Source organism: Athene noctua, chromosome 2 (genome assembly GCF_965140245.1).
Source record: "Athene noctua chromosome 2, bAthNoc1.hap1.1, whole genome shotgun sequence".
Taxonomy (NCBI): domain Eukaryota; kingdom Metazoa; phylum Chordata; class Aves; order Strigiformes; family Strigidae; genus Athene; species Athene noctua.
Genome location: NC_134038.1, coordinates 121,746,839 through 121,770,010, shown reverse-complemented (window position 1 = coordinate 121,770,010; position 23,172 = coordinate 121,746,839). Strand labels below are relative to the sequence as shown.

General features: G+C 37.6%; 1 protein-coding gene across 2 annotated transcripts in view; it reads left to right on the top strand.

Annotated features, from left to right (window-relative positions):
• The window catches only part of GPR158 (G protein-coupled receptor 158), a 203,835-nt gene that overhangs the window by 116,493 nt on the left and 64,170 nt on the right, over positions 1 to 23,172 (top strand). For both annotated transcript variants that reach the window (XM_074900127.1, XM_074900126.1), the window contains exon 5: positions 2,203 to 2,271. In XM_074900127.1, coding sequence (XP_074756228.1) covers positions 2,203 to 2,271 — 69 coding nt within the window. The remainder of the gene's footprint in view (positions 1 to 2,202; positions 2,272 to 23,172) is intronic.

Here is a 23,172-nt window from a genome sequence, read left to right as displayed (position 1 = left end):
AGCTATAAAATAATTGGGAGCCTAGTGACTTCTTAATTAAAATAGCCTGGAAGTATTCCATTTAATGATTCCATAACTGACATATAAACATTTACTTCTAGGTTTTTGGTGTTATATTAGATCAGAAGAGAAGTGTTAGCAAAAAGCAGTTTTGAAAAGTTATTTATATATATTAATTTTTATAGAGCCATTTGAAAAAGTAGAATGCATCTGAATACAGAATTATGGGTACATAAGCAATTTCATTACAGCAGCCGTAAAAGATAGGATCATCCCTTCAGGTCTTTGTTAATTGTTTAGGGATATTTATAACAAATGAATGTCTCACAAATACTGGATCAACGTGTTGGACAAGTTGTGGAGATATATATATATATATGCGCTTTGTGAGTGTCTCTGGAGCATCCTTCTAGACGAAATGAGGCAGGGCTGTTACATGGAGAAATGCAGTACAGGAGTGCTGGACCATCTTTATACATTAGCAGACTAGTCAATGAGGCTGTCCGTCTATCCAAAAGACAGAAATAAATTATATAAAGTACTGACTCAATTGAATTTGATATTGAACAATGGGATCGCTTGAGCCTAAAAAACCTGATGCTGTCATTTCAGTTATAGTTTCCCAGCTTTTTGCATTTGGGATTGTGTTTATGCTTTACCCAACATCATAATATAGGAAAAAGAAAAAAACAAAACACTTAAATTTATCATCTTAAGACCAGTGGAAAACCATTCGTAATCCTCACTCCAGGCTTTAACTGTGACCAAAATAGCATCAGTAGCACCAAGATGCCCCTGGAGCTGTTATGTTAGTATTTTCTTTAAAATGGAAGCTTTGATGTGAATACCCATTGGGCGTAACTTCTTGTGATAATTTTTGAGGTGGACACTTATGCAATATGTTGATAATGTCTCTGCTGATATATATGCTTTAGACAACCTTTGCGGCAAAATTTCACCATTGCTAGAAGCCAGGCAGCTTGATAATTGTCTCATATTAAAAAGGCTTCCTGAGAATTTTGTCCATGTCTTTCAACCTATGTTCAATACATTAGATGTTATAAAAGTGACCAGTTGAATGAAATGAAAATGAATGATGAAACAGGAAATCAGAGTAAGATAGATTCACTGAAAAGCTGAATTTTTATCTAGAAAATTCCCCCAGTCTTTTGCAAGCAGAAACTGGACCCTGGGGCACCAAAAGTTTCCATTCAGATAGAGATTTTTTTTTTAAATGATTGCCTTACTTCTGAAAGATAAACTTCTCCCATCTAAAACCATTAGAGAGATTACTACAAACCATTGATTCCAGCCCAGAAGAGGATTTTGTGATATGAAAGAAGGGGATTTTTCAAAAGATTTTTGGGAAAGCCTCTTCTGTTGTCCTATCTGTCTGCCTTGGGAAAGCACTGCCTTCTTCTGGAACAGTATATGCAACAATATCTCAGGGGAAGGATGTGGTTAAAGAAATGGGAAGCAGTGTTGATGTTTTGTCTTTAAGATAAGGCACAGATGCACTATACGTAAATCGCCAAACTTCCTGGAATACATTTGGTATTAGGAAAAAGAATTTATTAAAAAAGAAAAAAAATTAAAATGTAAGAAAACTACAATGGAGAGACTGCATTAGAATGAGTGAGGATATGACATGGTATTTTACAGTCCTGACAAGTTAATGTCTGAATCAACGTCTTTGTACAAAATTTCTGGAAAAATAAAGGCGCTTTCAATCTAAGAGCACACTCTGTATTCAGTAAAATTGTGGATTATTCATACATATTATAGAAGCCAAGTCATTAATATTAAATAAATCAAAATGTTCGAAGGACTTCTTGAAATTTAAATAGTACAGAACAAATTCTGCAGTTAAATTCATATCTGTAATTCCCATGATCCATAATTCTTCACACTTGAGAGTAATTTTTAGCAGTTTAAGAATTTATCCAGGTAATGTGTGTTGAATAGTATTTAACATAGGAGTGTTTTTTTAAATTGGATTTTGTAAAACACAACCGTTGTAATAGGTCTGTGAATTAAAGAATGTGGAGCGTGCCAATATGACAGACAACTTAATACTGTGCTTTCATAAGCATTACTGTGGAAGTGTTATAATGACAAAACTGAAGTGCCTTCTGTGAAGAACCCAGCATTTAAATGGCAGAGAGAATTTTCTAATATTTTGTACTGGGTTTTGTCTTCTAGAGTATCAGGGCTTCAGGGCTGGTGCTGTTGGAAACCATTCTTTTTGGATCTCTTCTTCTGTACTTTCCGGTAAGTCAAACTGTAACTTTTTTGAAAAGTTATATCCTTGCCAACATTTATTGTATGAATCACCCTGGTAAAAATATAAATGTCAAAGCTATATTTATGTAATGATAAGTTTAATCTGACTATAAAGTGTGCTGTGTTCTGTAATTATTAAGGAAACTGGAATGTGTTACTGTATTTGTAATAATTCTTTGTTTTCAGTTTAGGGAGATTTCCAGTATTTTTTACTTGGAAGATTTAGGTGTAGTGGGTTAAGCTGAGTTTCTGCTTTGAAAGATGATACCTCTCTAAACTATGCTATGGGAAAAATATGCAAGGTGTGTAAAACTTGATTATATCAAGTGTTTCACTGGAATATGGTACAAAGGAGAGTAATTATTTCAGTGTATTACTGGCATATATTTTGATGTTATGTGACACCTGCAATACCATGTATTTGGGAAAATGAGATGGTATTATCCCTGTGCTGTAAGTGAGGGAAAAAAAGTAATTTAAGTCACATGAGGAATATATCACAAAACTCAGAAATATAGATCCTGTATCTTTTCAAAAATTCCAGAAAACCTGAGTTTGTTAGTTGCCACATAAACCCAATATAATGACAAGATAAAGCAAGACATCAGTGTAAATGAAGTTGATAGAAAGTGTGCAGATCAGGAGACAGAAACAGAGATGGCATTGTGGATTATTTTAAAATATGTTTATGTTCTCTTTTCCTCAGTAATCAGAATCTTCCGTGCTTTTACAAATCATCATGTGGTTACTGAGATACTGTCTGGAAGACCAAACTCCTTAGCAGTTGCAGAACAAGTAGCAAATAAACTGTAGTAGAATTGGGTATGAAGAATACTATAATAAACACAAATCCTAATGGAATTTTTATACATTATTTTTTGAATCGTGGGCCTTACAAGTTCTAAAGAAAAAGTGTGTGCATTTCTGGGATAGTTTCATGTGTTTTTTCATCTTTCACTTTGCAGATGTCAGGAAGAAAGAAGTTTTGGTTTTTCCATGTTGTACAAAGGCTTTTTACAACTTGCAATATCTCTCCCCAGGGTTTTCAGAGCTTCTTTCATATTCTTTTCCAGTGAGCAGAACAGAAAGCCCATGCACTGCTTTCTCAGCTGCTGTAGAAATGCTGTGAAGCATTTATAGAAGTTCATAGCATAAAGCATGATGCGAGGGGTTTCCTTTCCATTGCTGCCTCCTCTTTGCTTTCCCAGAGAACCCTGGGGCCATGTAGTGGGTTCTCCAGGCAGAGGCTCCATAAGAACCAGTCAGTGTTTGTACAACCTCAACTCCAAAGTATACCAGAAGCCTCATCATAGCTCTTGCTGTGTCTGCAGTCTGCTTACCTGTCTGATTCTTCAGTTTCTTTCCCAGTTCTTGTCTTGATCCTCTTATTGTTCTATTTCACAAAAGATGGATGTCCTTTGATGTCTGTCTGTCTTTAGGCTTCAGGTGCTCAGCATCAGGGGTACTGAGATTCTGCTGGTGGAAAAAGACTTACCTCTCAGCAGTTGACTTGAGGAAGAACCATACTGTTAGATGCAAGAGATACCCATACACAACTGCTAAATGCAGAGGGAGAAGAAAGGAAAGGAAATGGGAGGGAAGGGTTTGATAACTGAAGCATCCTCTCAGTTTTTCACTGATGTTTAAACATTCCCCCCCCCCCCTTTTTTTTTTTTTTCACTGACATTAGTGATGTTAAATGTACAGCGAATAGAAAATGAGAATTTGGTGTATTCTGAGGAAAAATCTTTTTCCGAAAATTCCTGATTATCCTGTCTCCCAGTTGGGATGTAGATACTTGACTAGAGCTTGTCCTTGTCTGCACATGTTGTTCTCATGCTATATAAAATTGTCCACTGAGAACACATTCTGTTAGAAACTAATATGCAAAGTGTACGACCTGACTTCTCTCTTATAGCAGTTTTATGCTCCCACACTCTTTGCTGAGGCTCTCTTTCTTTCTTACACAGATAATTACTAATCAGGCTGTTACTCCTACAGGCTGAAACAAAAAAGAGAGAAGTTTTATCATTTCTGTTTTCAAGGTCTTTGGGGAGGGATGTAGAGTGTGATAGTGGGAGGTCATATTAATGTTCAGACAGAGAAATTAATCCTGATTTTACCAACCACAAGAATATGGTTTTGTAAAAACAAAGGACATTGGGACTGATACAGAAATACCAGGATTTCAATATCCCTGTCCCTCAATTCACTTCAAGGAAGATTTCATCAGTTTCTGATCTAGGGCAAGAGAGTGGAACAATAAATGTGTGAAGGCTATAAAACATAGCCAGAGAGGTGTATTACATAATCTTTAAGAAAGAAGAGCCTATGTTTCTGCCTATGTTTCTGCAAGGTGTGAATTACGGGGGTGTGAGTCCTTGGAATGTGAACTTTTGACATTTTGCTGTACACGGACATTATCTAAATATGCTCACTTGCTTATTGTCTGGAAAAGGAACACAAAGCACAGCAGGATGGTGTGAGAAAGAAAGACCACTGTAAATGGAGAGTCTTGTTTGCACCAGCTGACAGTCACACACATATTCATTCTTAACAAGGTGTAGAGCATGGTTATCAATTTTCAAGTTGATTATAAGCCACATATCTGCCAAGCAGATCTTAAGTCTACTTTTTCCTGGGTCATATCCGTAGTTTATTTACCTCTTCCTATTATTTGGTGGTTTTATTTGTTTCTGAGAAGAATTGGGAATATTCTGCAACTCAGTGGTGGTGTTAAAGACTTGGTAACAGAGCACACAGAGGTAAAGTTGTTTCAACTATTGGATTTGGTCCTCATTTTATGATAGAGGAGTACATTAGAGCTTTAGACTAATTAATATAGATCTCGCCTCTTATATACCCGAATTAGGCTATGTTTTTCACAGCTAGCATGAAATTCAAGCTAAAATATGGAATGGGGTTCACCAGTTTGGGCCAGGCAAGCATCACTGCAGTAAGGTGTTCTCCTTTAACATATGGCTGTTTTCCTTTTTGTGTCATCTCTTTCTATTGTGATTTGGAAGGTATAACCAAAAATCTTTACTTTCACACTCAACTAAGTGCAGAATTGTACAGCTTGCCTTGGCACATGTACAATGTAAAGAGGTAAAATGGCAACATATCACTTCTAAATAAATCCAACCTCTGCTCATTTAAGGATTCAGTGTAAAATTACATTCTTATTTAAAATTCAAAATCCCCATACATTTTCTCCACATTACTTTAACTCTTTTGTATCTTTACTCTCCACTCCACTTTTCTAATTCTTGCTTCTTCTAGAACCATTTACCCTGTCTGTCTTGGAATGTTTTGAGAGCCTTCAGCATACAAATTTTGCTGTGTCCAGAAGAGCTTTATTGCATCTCTGACTTTCCCTACCCACCAATTGAATGGAAACCAAAACCTACTTTGTTACATCACTTAATTTCTTTCACAAATTGTCATTGTTTTCGTGACTACATGCACTAATGTATTCATAGTGTAGCATCATTAATTGAAAAATAATATCACCAGCCAGCTGCTTTTGGTGAGAAAAACAGCTGTTACAATGCCCTTCTAACCAAACGGGAAGTGCAAATGATGGTCTCCACCAAAATTTATTATTCAAATTCTGCTACACTGATAACAACACACTGATCTTTCCTGAATTATAAGCAGGCAGATGAGTTTTGTCTATTACAAATGCATAGATTTTACCCAGCAGTTGTTGGGCAGCTCTCATTTCTGAGGTGCTTATTTCTTATGTTTTCTTTAGTTCTCAGAGTAGCATCTCTGATTTCCCTTTACCTAGTCTTTCCAATTATTGATGGACCTCCTCCAAATGAATGCTGAGCTTTCTAATTGATTTTGCTTATATTCCTTTATTCTTAGATTTTGAATAGAGAGCCAAAACCTGTCTGTCTTATGGAGGAGTCTCTTAACTTCTGTACTTGCCATCTGAGGGGAGGATTGTCATTACTTTCCTTTTCAGAAATACTGACTATGGTGGAGCTTTTAGACCTTTCCTCAGTCCCTGTCTTGCTAATGCTTGGAACACATCTTGCATTAACACAGGTTTGAAAACTCTTTGCACACTGCAAAGACCTTGCACAAGCACAATATTGTAAGAGAGTAGCCTGTTAATTGCATTAGGGGTCAAATCTCAGCTGATTTTAGACATCTATAATGGACACAAGTTGGAAAATAGGAAATTCTGATTAGATAACAGGGAACATTTTTCTACCATGAGGGTGATCAAATACTGGAACAGGTTGCCCAGAGTTTGTAGAATATCCATCCTTGGAGGTATCAGGACTTGACTGGATGAAGCTCTGAGTGACCTGACCTGATTAAACCTGCTTTGAGCAGGAGGCTGGACTAGATGACCTCTGGATCTCCCTTGCAAATAAAATTATTCTGAGTCTGTGTTTCTTTTATGTGTATGTGTATCCATAGCTGAAACAGTCAACCTATGCTCACCAAATAGTGAAGAGAAACTGGGCCTTTTATGACTCATTTTAGACTTGGAACTTGAAGAAGAGGTGGATCATGGCCAAGGCTTCATTGACTGTAAAGGAAGCCTGGGGTACTTGCTTCAAATGGTGATGAATTTTACCCTAGGCAACTGTGAGTTATCTGATATATTATTATACAGTATTTTTCATACTAGTAGTCTACTTTAACTGAAACTCCAAAATGCACTCCAAAATCCGTATAATATTATGATATAATTTCTATAGCCAGTGATAAAAGTCAGTGAATACCATGATGCAAAGAGGAAGGGAATAATTTCTTCTCTGTGTTCTTGATATAGCAAGTAAGAAGTACTAGGTTTAAATTCCAGCACGTGAAAGTTATATTAGTCAGTGGGGGGAAATAATAACAGCGAGGTCAGTTAGACCATAAGATGAGCTATCTTAGGAGGTTGAGGAGTATCTTTTTAAAGACTGTTAGGATTTTTCCATTTAGTCTTCTCTTCCTTTGGCTAAAGAATCCAAATTCTTTGTCTTTACTGACATCCCTTGTTTCCCCAAACCTCTAACTATAGCGAGGCAATATTGCTATCAGTTCAGAGAAATGGAGCTGCTGGATGGCAGTGCATTGACTTCCTCATGCTCATGAAGCAGTTCAGTAGTGAAGCCTCTAATAAACTTTGTGCTCAGACATCTTGTTGCATGTAGTTAGATGTTAGGATCTGTTTCTGGGACTGTGTTACTCCCTCTTTCATATTCAAACTAGAAAGACTTACCCTTTTGTGTTATGAGAAGGAATAGGAGTAGTGGAGCTCAGATGTGGATCTGGACTTTTTTCACTCGAATGATCTGTATGTACATTAGCATGGAAGAAGTGAGCCATGAGTGTTGGGAGGATTAGGCTGTGGTAGCTCCATTAGTCACAGCCCTGAGCAGAGGAAGAAGGTCACTGGAAAGCTCTGGGTTTGGCATTAATGAATGTCAAAATGGAATAGTGCATAGTACTTTTATGCATTTGTCCCTCAATTATGACTATAAGGAATGCATTACAAGAGCTTGGTCACTGTTTATTCCTTACGTGTTGATGTTCACTGAGGCCAACTGAAAGATTTTGCTTTTTCCAATGCATTTAGCACTGATACCCCAGATGTTTTAGCTTGATTCTTTTTCAGCATATAACTACATCTTCTTTACTCATAAAATAGTTTTAAAAGCTTTTGCACTGAACACGCTTCATTTTATTGTTCTTGTTTCACAGTAGCTAAAGAACATGCCTGTCTTTAGTATAGTGTTCATGTTACTGAAGTCCAAGGACACGGTGTAACTATCTGCTCTGAGATAATCGCTACATATTTCCCTAGAACTCTACAAAAGGATCTTTCCACTTGATAATGGAAGAGGAAGATTTCAAATACCATGTTGTCAGGATTTTATATGTACGTTGTCTTGCTTGGGCAGAGAAGTGAGGGAACCAGGCAGAAGGTTATGCAATAGTTTGTCTCTCTCAGTCAATGTCCTTGTCAGACAAACATACTTTTTGAAGTTAACAAGTAGCCAGTAAACCAATAGCTTTTTTTTGAGAGCCAGGTTGCTTTGAATGCAAAAGCCAAAGCTAAGCTGGTGTAGCCTCTGTGTTACAAGCTTGTGCTTCAAAGTACAGAAGCCTCATAGGCACTGGAAACACTTGTGTCCTTGCCCTGAACCATACTAAAAAAAATATTTATGACTGGTTTTATTCACAGGAAGCAGGCATTGAAGAATTTCTGCTTTTTGAGTAAGTGTATTTGAAATTGCAGAAAAACAAGATGGACAGTGTGATAGTTCTTCATGGTTCTGTTGTCACTCATCTACATAGCTGTCCTGAAAAATATAGTAGCTACTACCAAGGAGATAACTAGAAGTAGTTGTATATATGATTGTCCACATCTAGAACTGTGTTTAGCCACAGTTACAGGTGACCTTGATTAGATATTGGTATCTCTGTGTATATGAACAAATGTTTGGGATATTGGAAACTCGGTAGAGCTATGACATCATAAATTCTAAGAAATTTTACAGGTGAAATTTGGTGAGGAGGTTGTTCTGTGTATTTGAGTATGTCTGTGTGCGATGTTCACAGGTTACCTCAAGCTGTAAGGGACCTCAAGAGACCTCTAGTCCAACCTCCTATGCAAAGGAGGGTCAGCTGTAAGACTAGCTATAAGGCAGTGTTACTAAGGGCTTGTGGTGGTTTAGGCCCTGCCGAGACCAGAGACCACGTTGCTGTTGCCCCTCCTCCACCCTCAGCCAGTCAGGCTGGAAGTGAGGCACAAACCCCGGGTTAAAATAAGAAGAAATTTAATACAACAGTGTGATAAACAATCTGAACAACAACAGTAGCAATGGTAACAACAATAAACAGCAATAACAGTAAACAAGACAGAAGATATACAGAGAAATACCACAATGATTACGGAACAAGCCCGCCGTGTGCTCCCCGCCACCAAAGCCACAAAGGAAAAAGTTCCCGGGCTTCCGCACTGGACATGACGTCAGCATGGTATGAATAAGCCAGCTGGAGATCCCTTCCCCCTCTCTGCTGGGGAAACTTAACCCTATCTTAGCTGAACCAGGACAGAGCTTTGTCTAAACAGGTCTTACAAACCTGCAAGTGTAGAGACTACCCAACTGGGCAGTGTGCAGGCACATAATAAAGTCACATGGTTGTAGTTTTTGTATCATGTGATAAAATATGTGATGTTGTTGAAATATAGTGGGGTTCATAAATGACAGGCTGTAGATAGGTCAGTGAAGGTACAGGTACTGATATTACTATTCCTTCACATCTTGGACTCCCCTGTTTATACTTGACATTACTTGCGATACCAAGACAAAACCTGGTGTCCTCCTTCCGTGAATCCAGAGGGACAGTACAGGATTATACTAGGGATGTGTTACTTTTGCTACTTGAGAGGTTTTTTGATAACTGAGTTTGAGAGACACATTTGTCAGAATCTAGGTTCACTGAATAGCCAAGTATATGTGTGCGTGCAGGGCTTGAGAGCTGGAGAGAAAAGGACAGCAGTCGGTGACCTGAACCAACTGCCACATTGTGTTTTCATTGATGTTTTTATTTTAAATGACTGTCTTGCACTGCTGGTTTGCAGGGGCTTATGTGATACAGTCTTGTCAGTCCCTCATTCAGTGAAATTAGTCTTGTGGTGAGGGGAGAAGGGCAAGGTCTTTTGGTTTTTCTTCTTTACTCATAATTCCACTGACGTAACTCGTATGAATATGCTTACATGCATATATAAGAATTTGTAGGTGAAGACCCTACATTAATGTCTTCTTTTCAAGGTAGTAAATGCCATTACTCCAGACTTGCCCCTTTCCTTCTTCTCCCTACGAACCCCTTACTTAACTCCTTACTAATCCCTGGAACCATGCTATAATAATTCATCATTTTTGCTGTGCTTTCTAAAGCTAAACCATTAGGGGCTTGGCTAGCACTTGAACATGGCACCACAGCAGCACCCCAGTAAGCCAAGGAATTACTTAACAATACCTGGTAGGAAGAAATCTAAGTAGTAAAAATCTTCACTTGGCCCCCCTGTTTCTGCTGAATTAGAGTACTGATTATGTACTTTATTTTATATAACTCTTTTGGATCTCAGTGACATATAGGCTAGAAAGGATAGGAATATTTTTCTCAGCCAAACGTGTTTTGATGCTCACATTGACCACTGAGCAAATGAACTGAGTCAATATGCACAATATTTTAGAATATGTTCAGATTTTACTGTAGTGACTTAAGTTTATGAAGAAATCAACACATGAAAAAAGGCTTTCTCATGTATTAGTTCAAAATATAAATGTGATAGAACTTTTACAGGAAAGATAATGAAAAATTATATACCACATTTTTATTAAACTTTAAAACTAAAGGCGAGAGTTTTTGATAGTATAGATAAGCCAGGATTGAACTGTACCAGAAAGAAAAATATTAAAAGTTGTAGTCAACATTTGACATATTCTCAGTAGGGCATAGTCCTGACGTCAGTGATTTACCTTCACTAATTAGTTTAGCACCTGAGAGACTGCTTGTTGGTGGGAGATAAATTTCAGTCATTCTTTTTCACTTACCCAAGTGTCTTTCAGTGAAAGCTAGGGGCATGTTCATATTTTTCCACCAAGTGTCTTTCTCATTGTTTATTTATGCTTTCATACCTGAGACTCAAGGAGCAAGAACTGTAGTCAAGTGAAAGGCCTGTAACTTGTTAAATCTTCCTGAACTCTCTAGACTCAGTTGTTGCCTGCTTCCTTAGTTCGGGGTTGTTGAGACCTGCATCAACAAGAATCTGAGGCAAAATTAAAGCAGAAGCAGTTTGTGCCTAAGGAAGGCTTGAATTAGATAATCTGATACTACCAAGCTGTTTCAGGTAGGAAATTGAGTGCAGTTGTAAACCAATGCTGTCAGAGTGAAATGGGCAGTATGATAACTCACCATGCCTTGTAATATGAGATTGAAATCTTAAAGGTAAGACACAGCTGAGTGATGAAACATGGTATCTTACTATCAACTTCCATGCCACTTGACAGAGTACTTTGTGTCAACACAGGAAAAGGAAAAGGCAGGATCTCCATCTCAACGCCTGTTCACTGTGAATAATACAGGAGCTGAAACAGGCGTTTTTTCCTCACTCGTTTCTTCTTCTCAGTTCCTCTTCTTTTATGTATGAACACATTAGGTATTTCCTAACCATCTACTTAGAGTTTAAGTGTCACAGCATGGAGGAGGATTAATGGTTAATGATTAGGAGAGATGAGAAATTCAATACATTACAATGGAGAAAAAGAAAAGTTGATGGTTTTGGACGAGATCCTTAAGAAAGGAGATTTCACCCATCAGAGATGAGACTGCCCTTATTCAGTATTTTACATGCTGAGAACCGAGTATATGCAGGCAATGATATCTTTATGGTTTTTAATACCAGCTGCTAGACATTTTTAAGCAGTTTTCAGTCAAAATTACATGATAACTAATGAAATCTTTGCACTGGAAAAAAATCTTATGGAATGATAATAGTTATAGTGGAAAGTTTTCATTACTGTGTAGCACTTTTAAACTTATCATTTCTAAACTCTGGGATAGATGATTAGTGGGATTTAAATCATGCTTTTACCCCCAAACCACTTATCACCTGATGTAAATAAGATATTAGATTTTTACTCACAGAGAGGAACTGGAAGAAAGTAATATGAATACTTACAAGAGCAGAGGCAAGTTTACAACATAAAATATAAGTTGCAAAATAAAATCATCCAAACACATCAACAAGTACTAGTATATAAGATATGCTGTATTTCCTCTATTATTCGTAATAATAGAGTTATCTGGCAGAAATATTAAAAATTTTAGTTTGCTAGGGTTAAAAAAATAGAGTTAGGGCCCAACAGGTAAAAAGTTTTCTATGAAACTAGCTAGATTGATTTCTGAAAAAGAAACGTTCAAAAGAGTAGAGTCTGGGTCTAAATCTATACCACATCAAGTAGGGAGAGGTGAAATTTCTGTTCCTAGAAGTAACAGGAGTACTGGGAATGGAAAAGATGTTAACTAGAGCAAGCAATTAGTCTTTGCAAGAACCAGCTTTTTCCTGTGTGATACAAACCTTTTGATTTATTGCATACAATTCTGTATATTAGGACCACATAGAAAAAGTATTTTCAGCAAACTGTTTTATACCGACTATTTGATTTCTAGATCCTTTGCCTTTGTGAGACTAAACATGGATCTGCAAATACATGCAAGTTTTGAGGAAGTTCTTAAGGAATATTGTGTCCTTCATAGCAAATATACACCATCCATGTGATGATCTCTCTTTGAAATCTGCATCCAAAGTAGATTTCTTGTACTGGTACGATACAGTTCAGTAAGTTCTGCACTTTCTTGAAAAGAAAAGGAGCAAATAGAGAAATATGTCAATTCAATCAAAACTCTTACCAGAAATGGATGAGAGGATTTCAAAGCTTAAAAAAAAAAAAAAATTAAAAAAAAAAAAAATTAAAAAAAATTAAACAATTCCAAGGTAATATATATGGACAAAACCCAAAGAAAATAAGAGGATGAAATGAAGTTCTTTCATCACACAAAAAGTTGCAAGTGGAAGAAAATAACATTTTTATACACTTTTCTTAGAGTGTATCACTTATCAGGGTTATATTAAATTATTTAGATCATCCACAATTTTCACTGTTCTTTGATGTTAATCCTTTAAACAAGCTGTGGTGCTAAAGCCTTTATGCATATTGCTTAGTTAGTAAAATCAATGTAAAGAGAAAAAGGAAAGGATGATAGTGAGAAAAAAGAATAAAGAACTTTGCCCCTGAGAATTAAAACACAGCAAAAAGTCTAATATAGCAACAGGAAAATTTATCAAAAATTGAGCAACCAAACAGTATAGAAATGACAAGACAGAAGTGACATCTTGTACCTTGATATCGTGCTGACTTTTCTGTCATTGTCATGATTACATGTTATAGAAGATATCTGTAAAACCACAGATTGTACATTCAGTGCTTGTTCCTTGCTTTCATACAGTTATTTCTTACTACTTACTCTTAGCAATCTTTCTTCTCCTTTCCTAAACCACCGCTTATATAATTGTAGAAGATAAATCTTTTATTCTTTCCTTGTGCTTCCTCTGTATTGACATGTGGTTTCTCATCTCATATTTAAATTATGAACTCTTTGGTACAGGGATGTTTGGCGTAGCTGTGTGTGCACAGCAGGGTCCCAATCAATGGGTAAGAATCACATTACAAATGGCTGTTACTAATAATAGCAATGAAAGTGTTTAAAAATAATTTATTAAAGTTGTGAGCAAGGACACGTTTGATGGTGAATTTTTCGTCTTCTCAAAGGTCTGTTAGCATGCAACTGGTTTTATACTGCTAGAGATGATAGGTACTCTGTGAGAATTATCTGAGAATATTTGATTTAGGCTTGAAAAGATTAAACCGTAAAAACATTGACAGCAATTTTAAAACTACTCTAGTGATTTCTATGGAGCTGCACCCAACTTGCATGACAAAACATTAAATGATAAACAAAGCAGCAGGGAATAGTAAGAAGAAAATCCATTGCTCCCACTAGAAAGCCTCAATCTGCAGCATTTAAGATAACAAGGAGAACAGTGGGAACGCTTGCAATGTCGAGGAGCAAGAGTAGCAAGAGGTCACAATTTTACTCAAATGAATATTTCAGTCTTCTACTGAATAGTTGTGGAACCATGAATTTGTAATTCATTTTGCCCATTTTTAGTGGAGTGACCTGAGCTCATAAGGTACAGGCTATCCCGGTGAATGCGTTCAAGTATTCCATGTAAGCTGGAGCAGCTCTGCTAGAGTGGGTTGAGAATAGGCCAGCTTCAGATCATTGAGATGCCTAACGGTTGGCATGCTATTACAGATAAAGGTGTATGAACTCTCTCAAACTAATCAGGGATTTAAAACTGCTTTTCCATATCCTGAGTGAGGTTATTCAGTCCCCTGGTCTGGCCTTGCCGGCAAGACTGGCTCCTACATGCTAACAGCTGAAGAGGGCTCAGAAGGGAGTTAGATGTTGCGTAGTTTGGTGCTGGCACGAGTTAAGTGGGTTTTTGTTTGTGTGGAGTGGTAGTTCTGGAGGGGGTTCAGATGCATGCTAGATTAGGCAAGATTTTTGTGACTAACAGCAATGCGAGTACAAGTTAATGTAATCCTTTAGATGCCTTAGACCCCTTGGCAAGTAAGAACTACCCGTTACTTGTCTTCTTCTCCTCTTACATAATGCAGACAATAAAAAGTCCTTGTTTTGTATGTCCAGTGTGAGATTGACTCAGGGGTAGTGAGTAAAGCAGTAGGCCAAAAAAAGCAGGCAGAAGTAAGCCTAAGCAGTCATTTGGAATACCTGGAAACTTTATCAGTGTCAGGGTGATTGGTTTTCTGAAGGGCCACATCACTGAAAAATGCAAATTGTAGTCATAGTGTATGCACACATTAATTCTGACACATGTCAACAAATGTGTTGGACTGGTGCACATGGGCAGATCTGCTGCAAAGGCAGAGTGTGTTTATTGAGTGTGCTGAAATCTCAGTGCTTTGTGGTGGAGTAGAGTTTTGTTATGAATTTCTCACAGGAAAGCATGCCCTCTGCTGCCATCATGGCTGGCTACTATTCAGGCAGCAGTGCATTGCTGCTGCAGGCATCTGCTGTCCGAGAGCATATTACAGAGAGGTTTGGTTCTACTTCATGGTGTGCATATAAAGTTTGGTGAAGAAACATTTTTTGATAAACTGAAATCTTAATAGTTTTTCATTTAACTTTTTTTCTATTAAATGCATGTTGATACTGTTTTTCCTGTATGATCTAAATTTTTTTGGTAATTTTCACTGAAATGTTTAAACCTATTACATGTATATCCAACATATATATTTTGTCTAGCATACACTGGTACTTATGCAGACTATAATGACATTCAGAAAGAAAAGTTAAGCAAATTTTGTTGGCCTAAGAATGTTCTTTCCACTTTTCCTTCAAGTATAATATCTTATTCAGAGAGATCTTCCTTTTAAATTTGGGAATTTTCTATCGGAAATAATTTAAACCTTAAAGCTATGATTTAATCTTCAGATCTCTCCTTCCATGTCAATCCAAGTGTGCAAGTTGCCACAGTAGCCAGAGTCTGAAACAGTTTTTCATATTCCAGTAGTAGATTGTTAAATCTACTAATCTTGCTTACTTTCTGAACTAGCATAGTCCTCTCAAGTGTAGCATGTATTGGGGTACAGAGCAAATGTTCTCAGTGTTCAGCTTGCTCTCTCAGACTCTTAATCTGAATTCACCAGCATGCTAAACCACTGAAATGTTGTTTTGAAATTAGCAGAGCTTCCTGGCCCATGGAGTTAGCTCATCCTTTTTTCTGTCTTTATTGATGACATTGCCTTGAAATCTGTAATGAACTAATCTGTAAAAGGCTGTGTGCTGGGTTTAGTCAGCTATTTATATCCATATTTACTAAACTTGCATCTACTTTCCAAGCCTCAAGACATATTTACATCTTTGAAATCATAATCCAAATAAGTTACTGCCATAGTAGCAGGCACTCTATGTTCACGTAATCACCAGTCATTGCTACAAGAAGAGAAGGCAAAATGCTGTCATAACAAGTCTTTTAAAACCATAACATCTTTATTAACCGTTAGTTCAACGTAAGGCTCTGTGCTCTATTTTATGAAGACACAGGAATTTTGGAAGATAGATGAATCAGAATATATCCTAAATACCTACAGTTTAAGTCTTAAGCAAGATTAATAGATTTAGTGTTGGTAACAATAAGGTATCTGCCAATTTCTGATGTCACCAAGAATATTAAAAAAATCGAAATATCATTTTTAGCTGCTCTTTCTGTAACTTTTCTGGAACAAAAAAACATTCCACATTGCTAGTTTTACTGGAAAGGAAACAATCTGTTTTGACCCTAAGCTGAGATGTCTTTCTGTGCACTATGATTACCGCTGTTGGTAGTGGGAATTAATGAATAAGGAGCACTTATTTTCTCAGGCATGGTATCTTCTCTGTTTAGAGTGCCATCAGCACATACTACATTTGGAAAAGAAACCTCTAGTATATTAGACTTTCCTCAAGTGTCTATAGACTGGACCAACTCAATGAAATCAAAATAATTTCAAATGATGCAGTTGTGAAAGTCACTCATTTCTGGTTTGACTCTCTAGTGTATATAGCAGACATCAGAGGTGATCAGGAAGGTGTAGACATTAAATTAATTTCATAACAGGTAACTAATCATGTTTTATACCACAGTGTTATTGTTTATATTAATGACAAGGCCCCAGATATGGATCAAGTTGACAGAGAATGAATTATTAAAAAGTCAGTAGAGTTGGGAAAAGTAATTCTCTGCTATTTTCAATAAATGGGGGGAAAAAGTATGGAACCTTGATCTAACTTCAGGTAATGTTTAGTCTTAACTGATTAAGAAATAAGTTAGAGAACAGCAAAAAAATAAAGTTGAAACCACTCAGAGTGAAAGAAGGAAGTAGAAATAAAGGACAGATGCGGGAGAGCTGAGCACGCACACGGCCAATGTGATCAAGCAATGCCCGTTTATTACATCTAAGAAAGCCCTTTTATAATGTTCTCCCGCACATGTGAGTAACATGCAGTACAAGTCCTCAAGACTGGACAGTTAACTTAGCCCGTGCTTTAAACCTTCTTATGATTGGATAAAAAGTGCCACATCAGCCTTGCCAGGCTTCCTGCCTTGGGTAACTTCCTCTTCCGTCCCAACCCCTTCCAGTGGTTGTTTGTCTCGTCGAGTTTCTCCCCCCTCATTCAGGGTCACATCCTTATCGCATTCTTGCTCGGCTGAGGCTCTTATCAGTCTTGTTCTCACGCAGGATTGCTCACATGTCCATTCTCTCACAGAAAGCTCTCTAGAATCCCAACAGACAGAGAATTCCCTGTTGCTAAACACTGAGTACTTTTGGTCTAGCAAGCATGGCAGACATTCTTGAGATTTTGTAGTTACCTAAGCAAGTTCAAAGAAATGGGTTTTTACCCTCCATGTGTGTCCTTCATAAAGTAGATGAAGTTTTGTAGCATGAGACACTGAATTTGCTAGGTTCATTTCCTTAGACCATCTAAAGTAATGCATTTTTCTCAGACATGGTCCAAGCAATCCTATCAAACTTTGCCAGAATGGGCTTGTTTTAAATCGTAGATAGTTGTGATACATATAGTCAGTGTTCAAGAACCTTGAAGCAAAAGAAGGTCATGGCCTTCTAAATACTGCCAGCTCCTCATCTAAATGTGTGTCTTGAAGTGTTTGTTTTGGCCAGTCTCAGATATGGGGTCTCACTGCTTAGGTGTTTTATCTCATTGATATCTATCTTCCTATCTATCTTACCACCCTGACTTTCCTTTTAAAAAATTGCTGTGTTTCTCCCTGGCTCCCTGGAGTTCAGTTATTTTGGTTTCTGTTTACAGTCTCATTCTTAGTTCTGGTGACAACTGTTCATTTTGCTCTTAAATATTTTGTCCTTCAGCTTTTATGCCGTTTTTATTGTACAGTTGTTTATCCAACACCCCAAGCAGCTTGGTAGGGAGGATGGAGAAAGAAGTTCATATAAATAAATAGTTGTTTTTAAATGCAGAGGACTGCCTAGCAACAAAATGCAGTAGAATATGTCTTTCCTGGTACAGGGTGGGCCTTTTCTTTGATAAATTGGTGAGATGAACGGAGGATTCCTCCTGTGCTCAGAAAGGAGTGGAACATTTGAAGAAAGCCTCCTTCAGCTCTTTTGTTGATCTGTTAATGAATGCATTTTGTGGACCGTGCAAGTGAGATGTGTCAGGAATGCAAATGAAAGATCTTGCACTGTTATTTCTAAAGCTTTACTTTTACAGCTGCAGCAACAGGAGGGAACCAGCAGGTACTGATTATAGCTATTTTGGTCAGTGTCTCTGAAAGGGGGAGACCAAAGATGGTTGAATAGTTAAGACATTAACAGGGAACATATTTCCTAATATAGCTTCAGTTTTTATGATGGCAAGTCTTTTAAGGATTCAACTTACCATAGGGTTAGGCATTGCAACTCCAGCTTGCACTGCCTACTTTTGGTGCCTTGAGGTCAAATGAGGTACTCTTTACATTAGAGGGCTGTGTGCTCACAGCCAGTGAGAGAGAAGCCAGCACACCTGCTTTGCTAGCTCAGGGAGTTGGACATGCTGAAGAGAGAGGGATTTGTGGTTTATGATGTGCCTAGTTTTTGTGTGTGGGAAAACTCACAAAGGGCTGCAGATTTGAAGCCTCACTTCAGGTGTACCACTGCAAACCTTACTTTCTTACCAAGTATAGGTGGTAAAAAAAAACAACCTATAGATAGCTTTTTTATCCAATATCCCAAGTGCTGGTGTTTTCATTCTGGGTGTGACACTCAGGTTCAGTTGGCCTTTCTGGCTCAGAAGATACAAACTTGTACCACCTTGAAGAAAATTTTAGTGCTTTGGCTCTAACATACTTTAGCATAAGAAGTGTTCGGCCTCTTGTGCTGCTGTTGTTCCATTTCTCATTGCTTCATTAAGTAGTAGTAAATGGGTATAAGCACAAATATTAATTTAACTACAGCGTAGTATTTTACCTATTGTTAGGTTACCTGTTGGTTAGAAGGGGGAGACCTGGCTTCTAATACCTACTCCAATTAATGTTTAAGTTATTTTTAGGTATGAGCAGTGAGTAGTATATGGACCTCAACTGTTATTACTGGAAAAACATAGCTTGAAGTTGGTTGATTTCCAAGTTAAAGCATTAACTGTCAAGAACTTTCCTCAGAAACCTGCTAATTGTTGCACTGAGGACAGGTGTGTGGTTTTGTCTAGTCCCACTAAATTTTCAAATAATAAAAAATTGACTCCTCTGGGTTTCTTTTCCTTATCCACAATCTATTTCTCTACAGTTATTTTACATGTTTGAAATAAAAGGCTATTTTAATCACAAAACCCCAAACACTAAGTTACAGAGAAAGCATAGTTCAGCAAAACAAACTGCAAGTCCTAATGTTGTTCTGGGTGTTTGAGTTCAGATCTTTAGGACCTGAAAAGGCTTCATATCATGTGAGAGAGAGTACTGAAGTTTTTAATGACAAATGCAAAAGATGTTAAAGATCAAAGATATACCCATCAAATACAACCTTACATCTCAAATGTTTTAGTGGTTTATCTGTTTCTTTTTAAAAAAGAAATTGCCCATGTCAGACAATTAAGAATTCATCAATATGTTTACTTGTGCATTTGGCAATGCAGTTTTATGGAAAACCAGAATGTAAGCAAAGATTAGCAAATGCAATGTTTGGAAGATGAGATGTGCCTATCATCCCTTAGGGATTTTATTGTTGCTGATTTTTCAGGTGATGAGCAGCAGTGTAGATCATTGAGGTGTCAATGAAACTTTGTTTTCCAGAGGAAGAAAATTTATTACCCTTAGGTTTCCTCCAGTCAACAATTTCACATTCTGCAACTCTCCTTTCACCTGACTCCTTTCTTTCCTGCACCATTGTACTCCAGACTTGTCACCAGCAGCTTAATGACCTCCACAGGCTTTTTAAAGTTTTTCAAGTCCACACTCAGTTTCCTGAAGATCTGCTCTGAGATCCATCCCTCCTACTTTCTACTTCCGTGCAGCATTTTCAAGGGGAGATGTCTGTTCTGATTTGTTGTTCTGTTTAGTTAGTTGCCACCTACACGTGTTGAAGCTTTTGAAGACTGCTCTTTCAGAGTTGAGTATGTTGTTCTTGTACTATTAAGGAAATATTCCTTCTGAGGTCTGTAAAGAAGGAGAATTCTCAGGCTTCTCTGACATGATCCAGCTGTGTTGCTGATACATTTCTCGAGATGCCTTCTTGACAGCTTGTATTCAAGATGGTTAGTCTGAGATCATTGCTTGTCATTTTAAGACTTGCATTTTTCTTATGTAATGGAACTGACACCTGTCCATTCAGAACATAGCCCTCAACGAGCTAACCTCTGTGTTACTTTCACTGCCATTCTATTTCTGTGTTTCTGCATTCTCTGATAGTTACCTAATCTGTGAAACATACATTGTGTTCTAGGCGCATTTCTTTCCAAATCGGTTGAATTACCCTAAAGTTCTTTGCTTCCTTTGACATCTCCAGTTTAAAATTGTAGTAAATATTAAATTAGGCTAAATAGTTCTGAAGCTTTTTCTAGCTTGTTTTCCTTTATAGTATTTCGAAGTTGAAGGATGGGCTTTACATGGTCTGCCAGGTTGCTAGCTGCATGTGAACTTATTTGAGGAGAAAGTGCTGAGAACTGTGAGTAAAACTTTGGAGTAGCTATTTGCAGTGCAGGGTTTTTTTTATTAATTTTAACTCTGAACATCACATTTTACCCCTAGGCTCCCTTTATAGCCTGTGGCAAAAAGTAGACACCTCTGGAGGACAGCTCTTTTAATCCACCTTAGGTGCCTGTAGAAGGACAATGTGAGTTGCCCTCTGCCTATGATACTTCCCATGCAGAGGGAGCTTAGGCTGACTATCTTGGATTTAGGTGTTTCATTTTATCTTTCCTAGATCAGATGTGTAGAAGCTCCACTCCAGACTTCTATTGCCTATAGAAATATAAGGATCATAGTACCAAATGACCCTAGTTGAATGTGGTGAAGGAGAGTGAATATAAAGAATATGACTTTCTCACATACCGTTTGAAGGAGTGTTTTGTGGCTCATGGAGATGCCCTGTGAACCCTTCTGCACTAAAAGTGTATTTCAGGGTTGCTTAGGATTGCAGGAGACTGAAACTGATGAAGTTCTGTGTTGCTTTTCATAAAGAAGAAAACATCAGCACAGGTATACTTAAATTGAATTATGCTGCTGTTTTGGAATCAATGTGCTGTAGGATCAGTATAAAAGTAGCTAACTTTTGAAAGAGAGTCATAGTTTTGTAGGCAAAAAAGAAATCGCAAGGAAAGCACCAAAACTGCTTCTGTATATAAATGCATAAATATATGAATATTCATACAAGCATGTGATTAATTTTATATGTACAAACACATGCATGCATATCAAGGATTAGGAAATGTCTGTGTATGTAGAACTTAAAAGAAGGTTTGATGTTTTATTTACAACTATCCCCTCACATGCACACGTGCACTCACAAACACAGAATAAAATGCAGCAGCACCAGTGACAATATACGTTCATAGAATCTCAAAAGTTTTGGAAAGCTTTCATTTTTGCACCATCCGAGTATCTATTCTGTACTGCTTTCATTTATTTAAGAATATTTTCCTCCTCTGAAGCTCTGTGGCAGGAGAAGTAGAATGTGTCTCCTGAGACCGAATTGTTCACCTTAATGCAAGGATGTGAAAGGCTGGTGAGTCAGACTTTTCCAGTTAGGGTTAAGTGTGCTGGCTAAATTCCATGAGAGGTAGGAAATCCTATCTCTAAAATAGTAAAAATGTTATTGATTAATTGATCTGGCAGTATCTTGCATGTGCATGGCAAGGAATGTAAGGGCCCAGCTACCTCTGAATTCAAATTCAGATGCCAAGAGCTGGGAGCTCCTACCTGAAGGAGATGGTTTTCTAGAATTTTCACATCGCAGCACTTCTTAGGTAGCAAGATCAGTAGTCAAAAATGTGGTGGATGCTTTACAGGCCTAGACAAATGGCAGCCCTCATGATGACAAATGTGCAGTAGCAGGATTTTATTTCTGGTATGTTTTCAATGACCAACTGACAATGAAAATAGGAAGACAGGAATTGTGCTGTAGTGTTTGTTCAACTGCACTTTGGAACCTAAATGCAGTGAGGAAATGAGAAGCATGTTTCACTGTGTATAGTCCTTCCAGTAACATTAGCTGTTCTCTCATTGTAAAGGTGATCAAGTTTTTTCTTTTCTGTCCATACTTAAGATCCAGAATAGCAGAAACACATCACAAAATAGAAGTTCTGTGAAGAAAAAGTTGCTAATGAAAATCTGGAGGAAAAGGGTTGTCTTAGGAACATATAAGATAAGAGGTCTTCTTCACTGAGATCGGTGCCCTGCTCTTTCAGGCAACCATGGTAGTAATCCTACTCATACATTTATCACATTGACCTTGCCTCTGGTAGGCCGCTATCGAACTACTGCTTTGCAGCATCCCTGAGCCATCCATAGGTAAGTAGTGACCTATCTGTAGATGCGTCTGTGATTCTAGAGAAGAGGACCCCCAATGCATGTGCCTACACTCTGTGCAGAGGAAGGCTGATTTTGAAGGCTGCTCTGCTCCAGTGCCACAGAGAGGAGTGGAACTGATTTATGCTGTTCTCTAAAAAGTCACCTGGAGATCATACGTGACTGAAAGAAAATCTCTGAGGAGCTGATCATTTTGAATATAGAAATTTATTTTGCTAAACTTGTTTTAATAATAAGTCATAATAATTTGTCAATATCTGCTCAACACTGCGTATTTTTCTTGCCTGAATTTATAAAAAACAATTTTTTTTCCTTTTGACTAGAGCCAAGGAGCATGAGCACTCTGGCCCTCTGAGCCAAGCAAACAAAATCACAGAATCATCAAGGTTGGAAAAGACTTTGAAGATCATCCAGTCCAACCATTAACCTAACACTGACCATTCCCAACTACACCAGATCCTTCAGTGCTATGTCAACCCGACTCTTAAACACCTCCAGGGATGGGTACTCCACCACTGCCCTGGGCAACCCATTCCAACACCTAACCCGTTCTGTAAAGAAATGCTTCCTGACATCTAGTCTAATACTCTCCACAATTTTTTTGGAAGGCAATAATGTTCATACTCCTGTGATATGAGGACTATAAGAATGTCAGTAGGAAGAGAAATAGTGTTTCTTTCCTGTTTCTATAGTTTCTACTATGG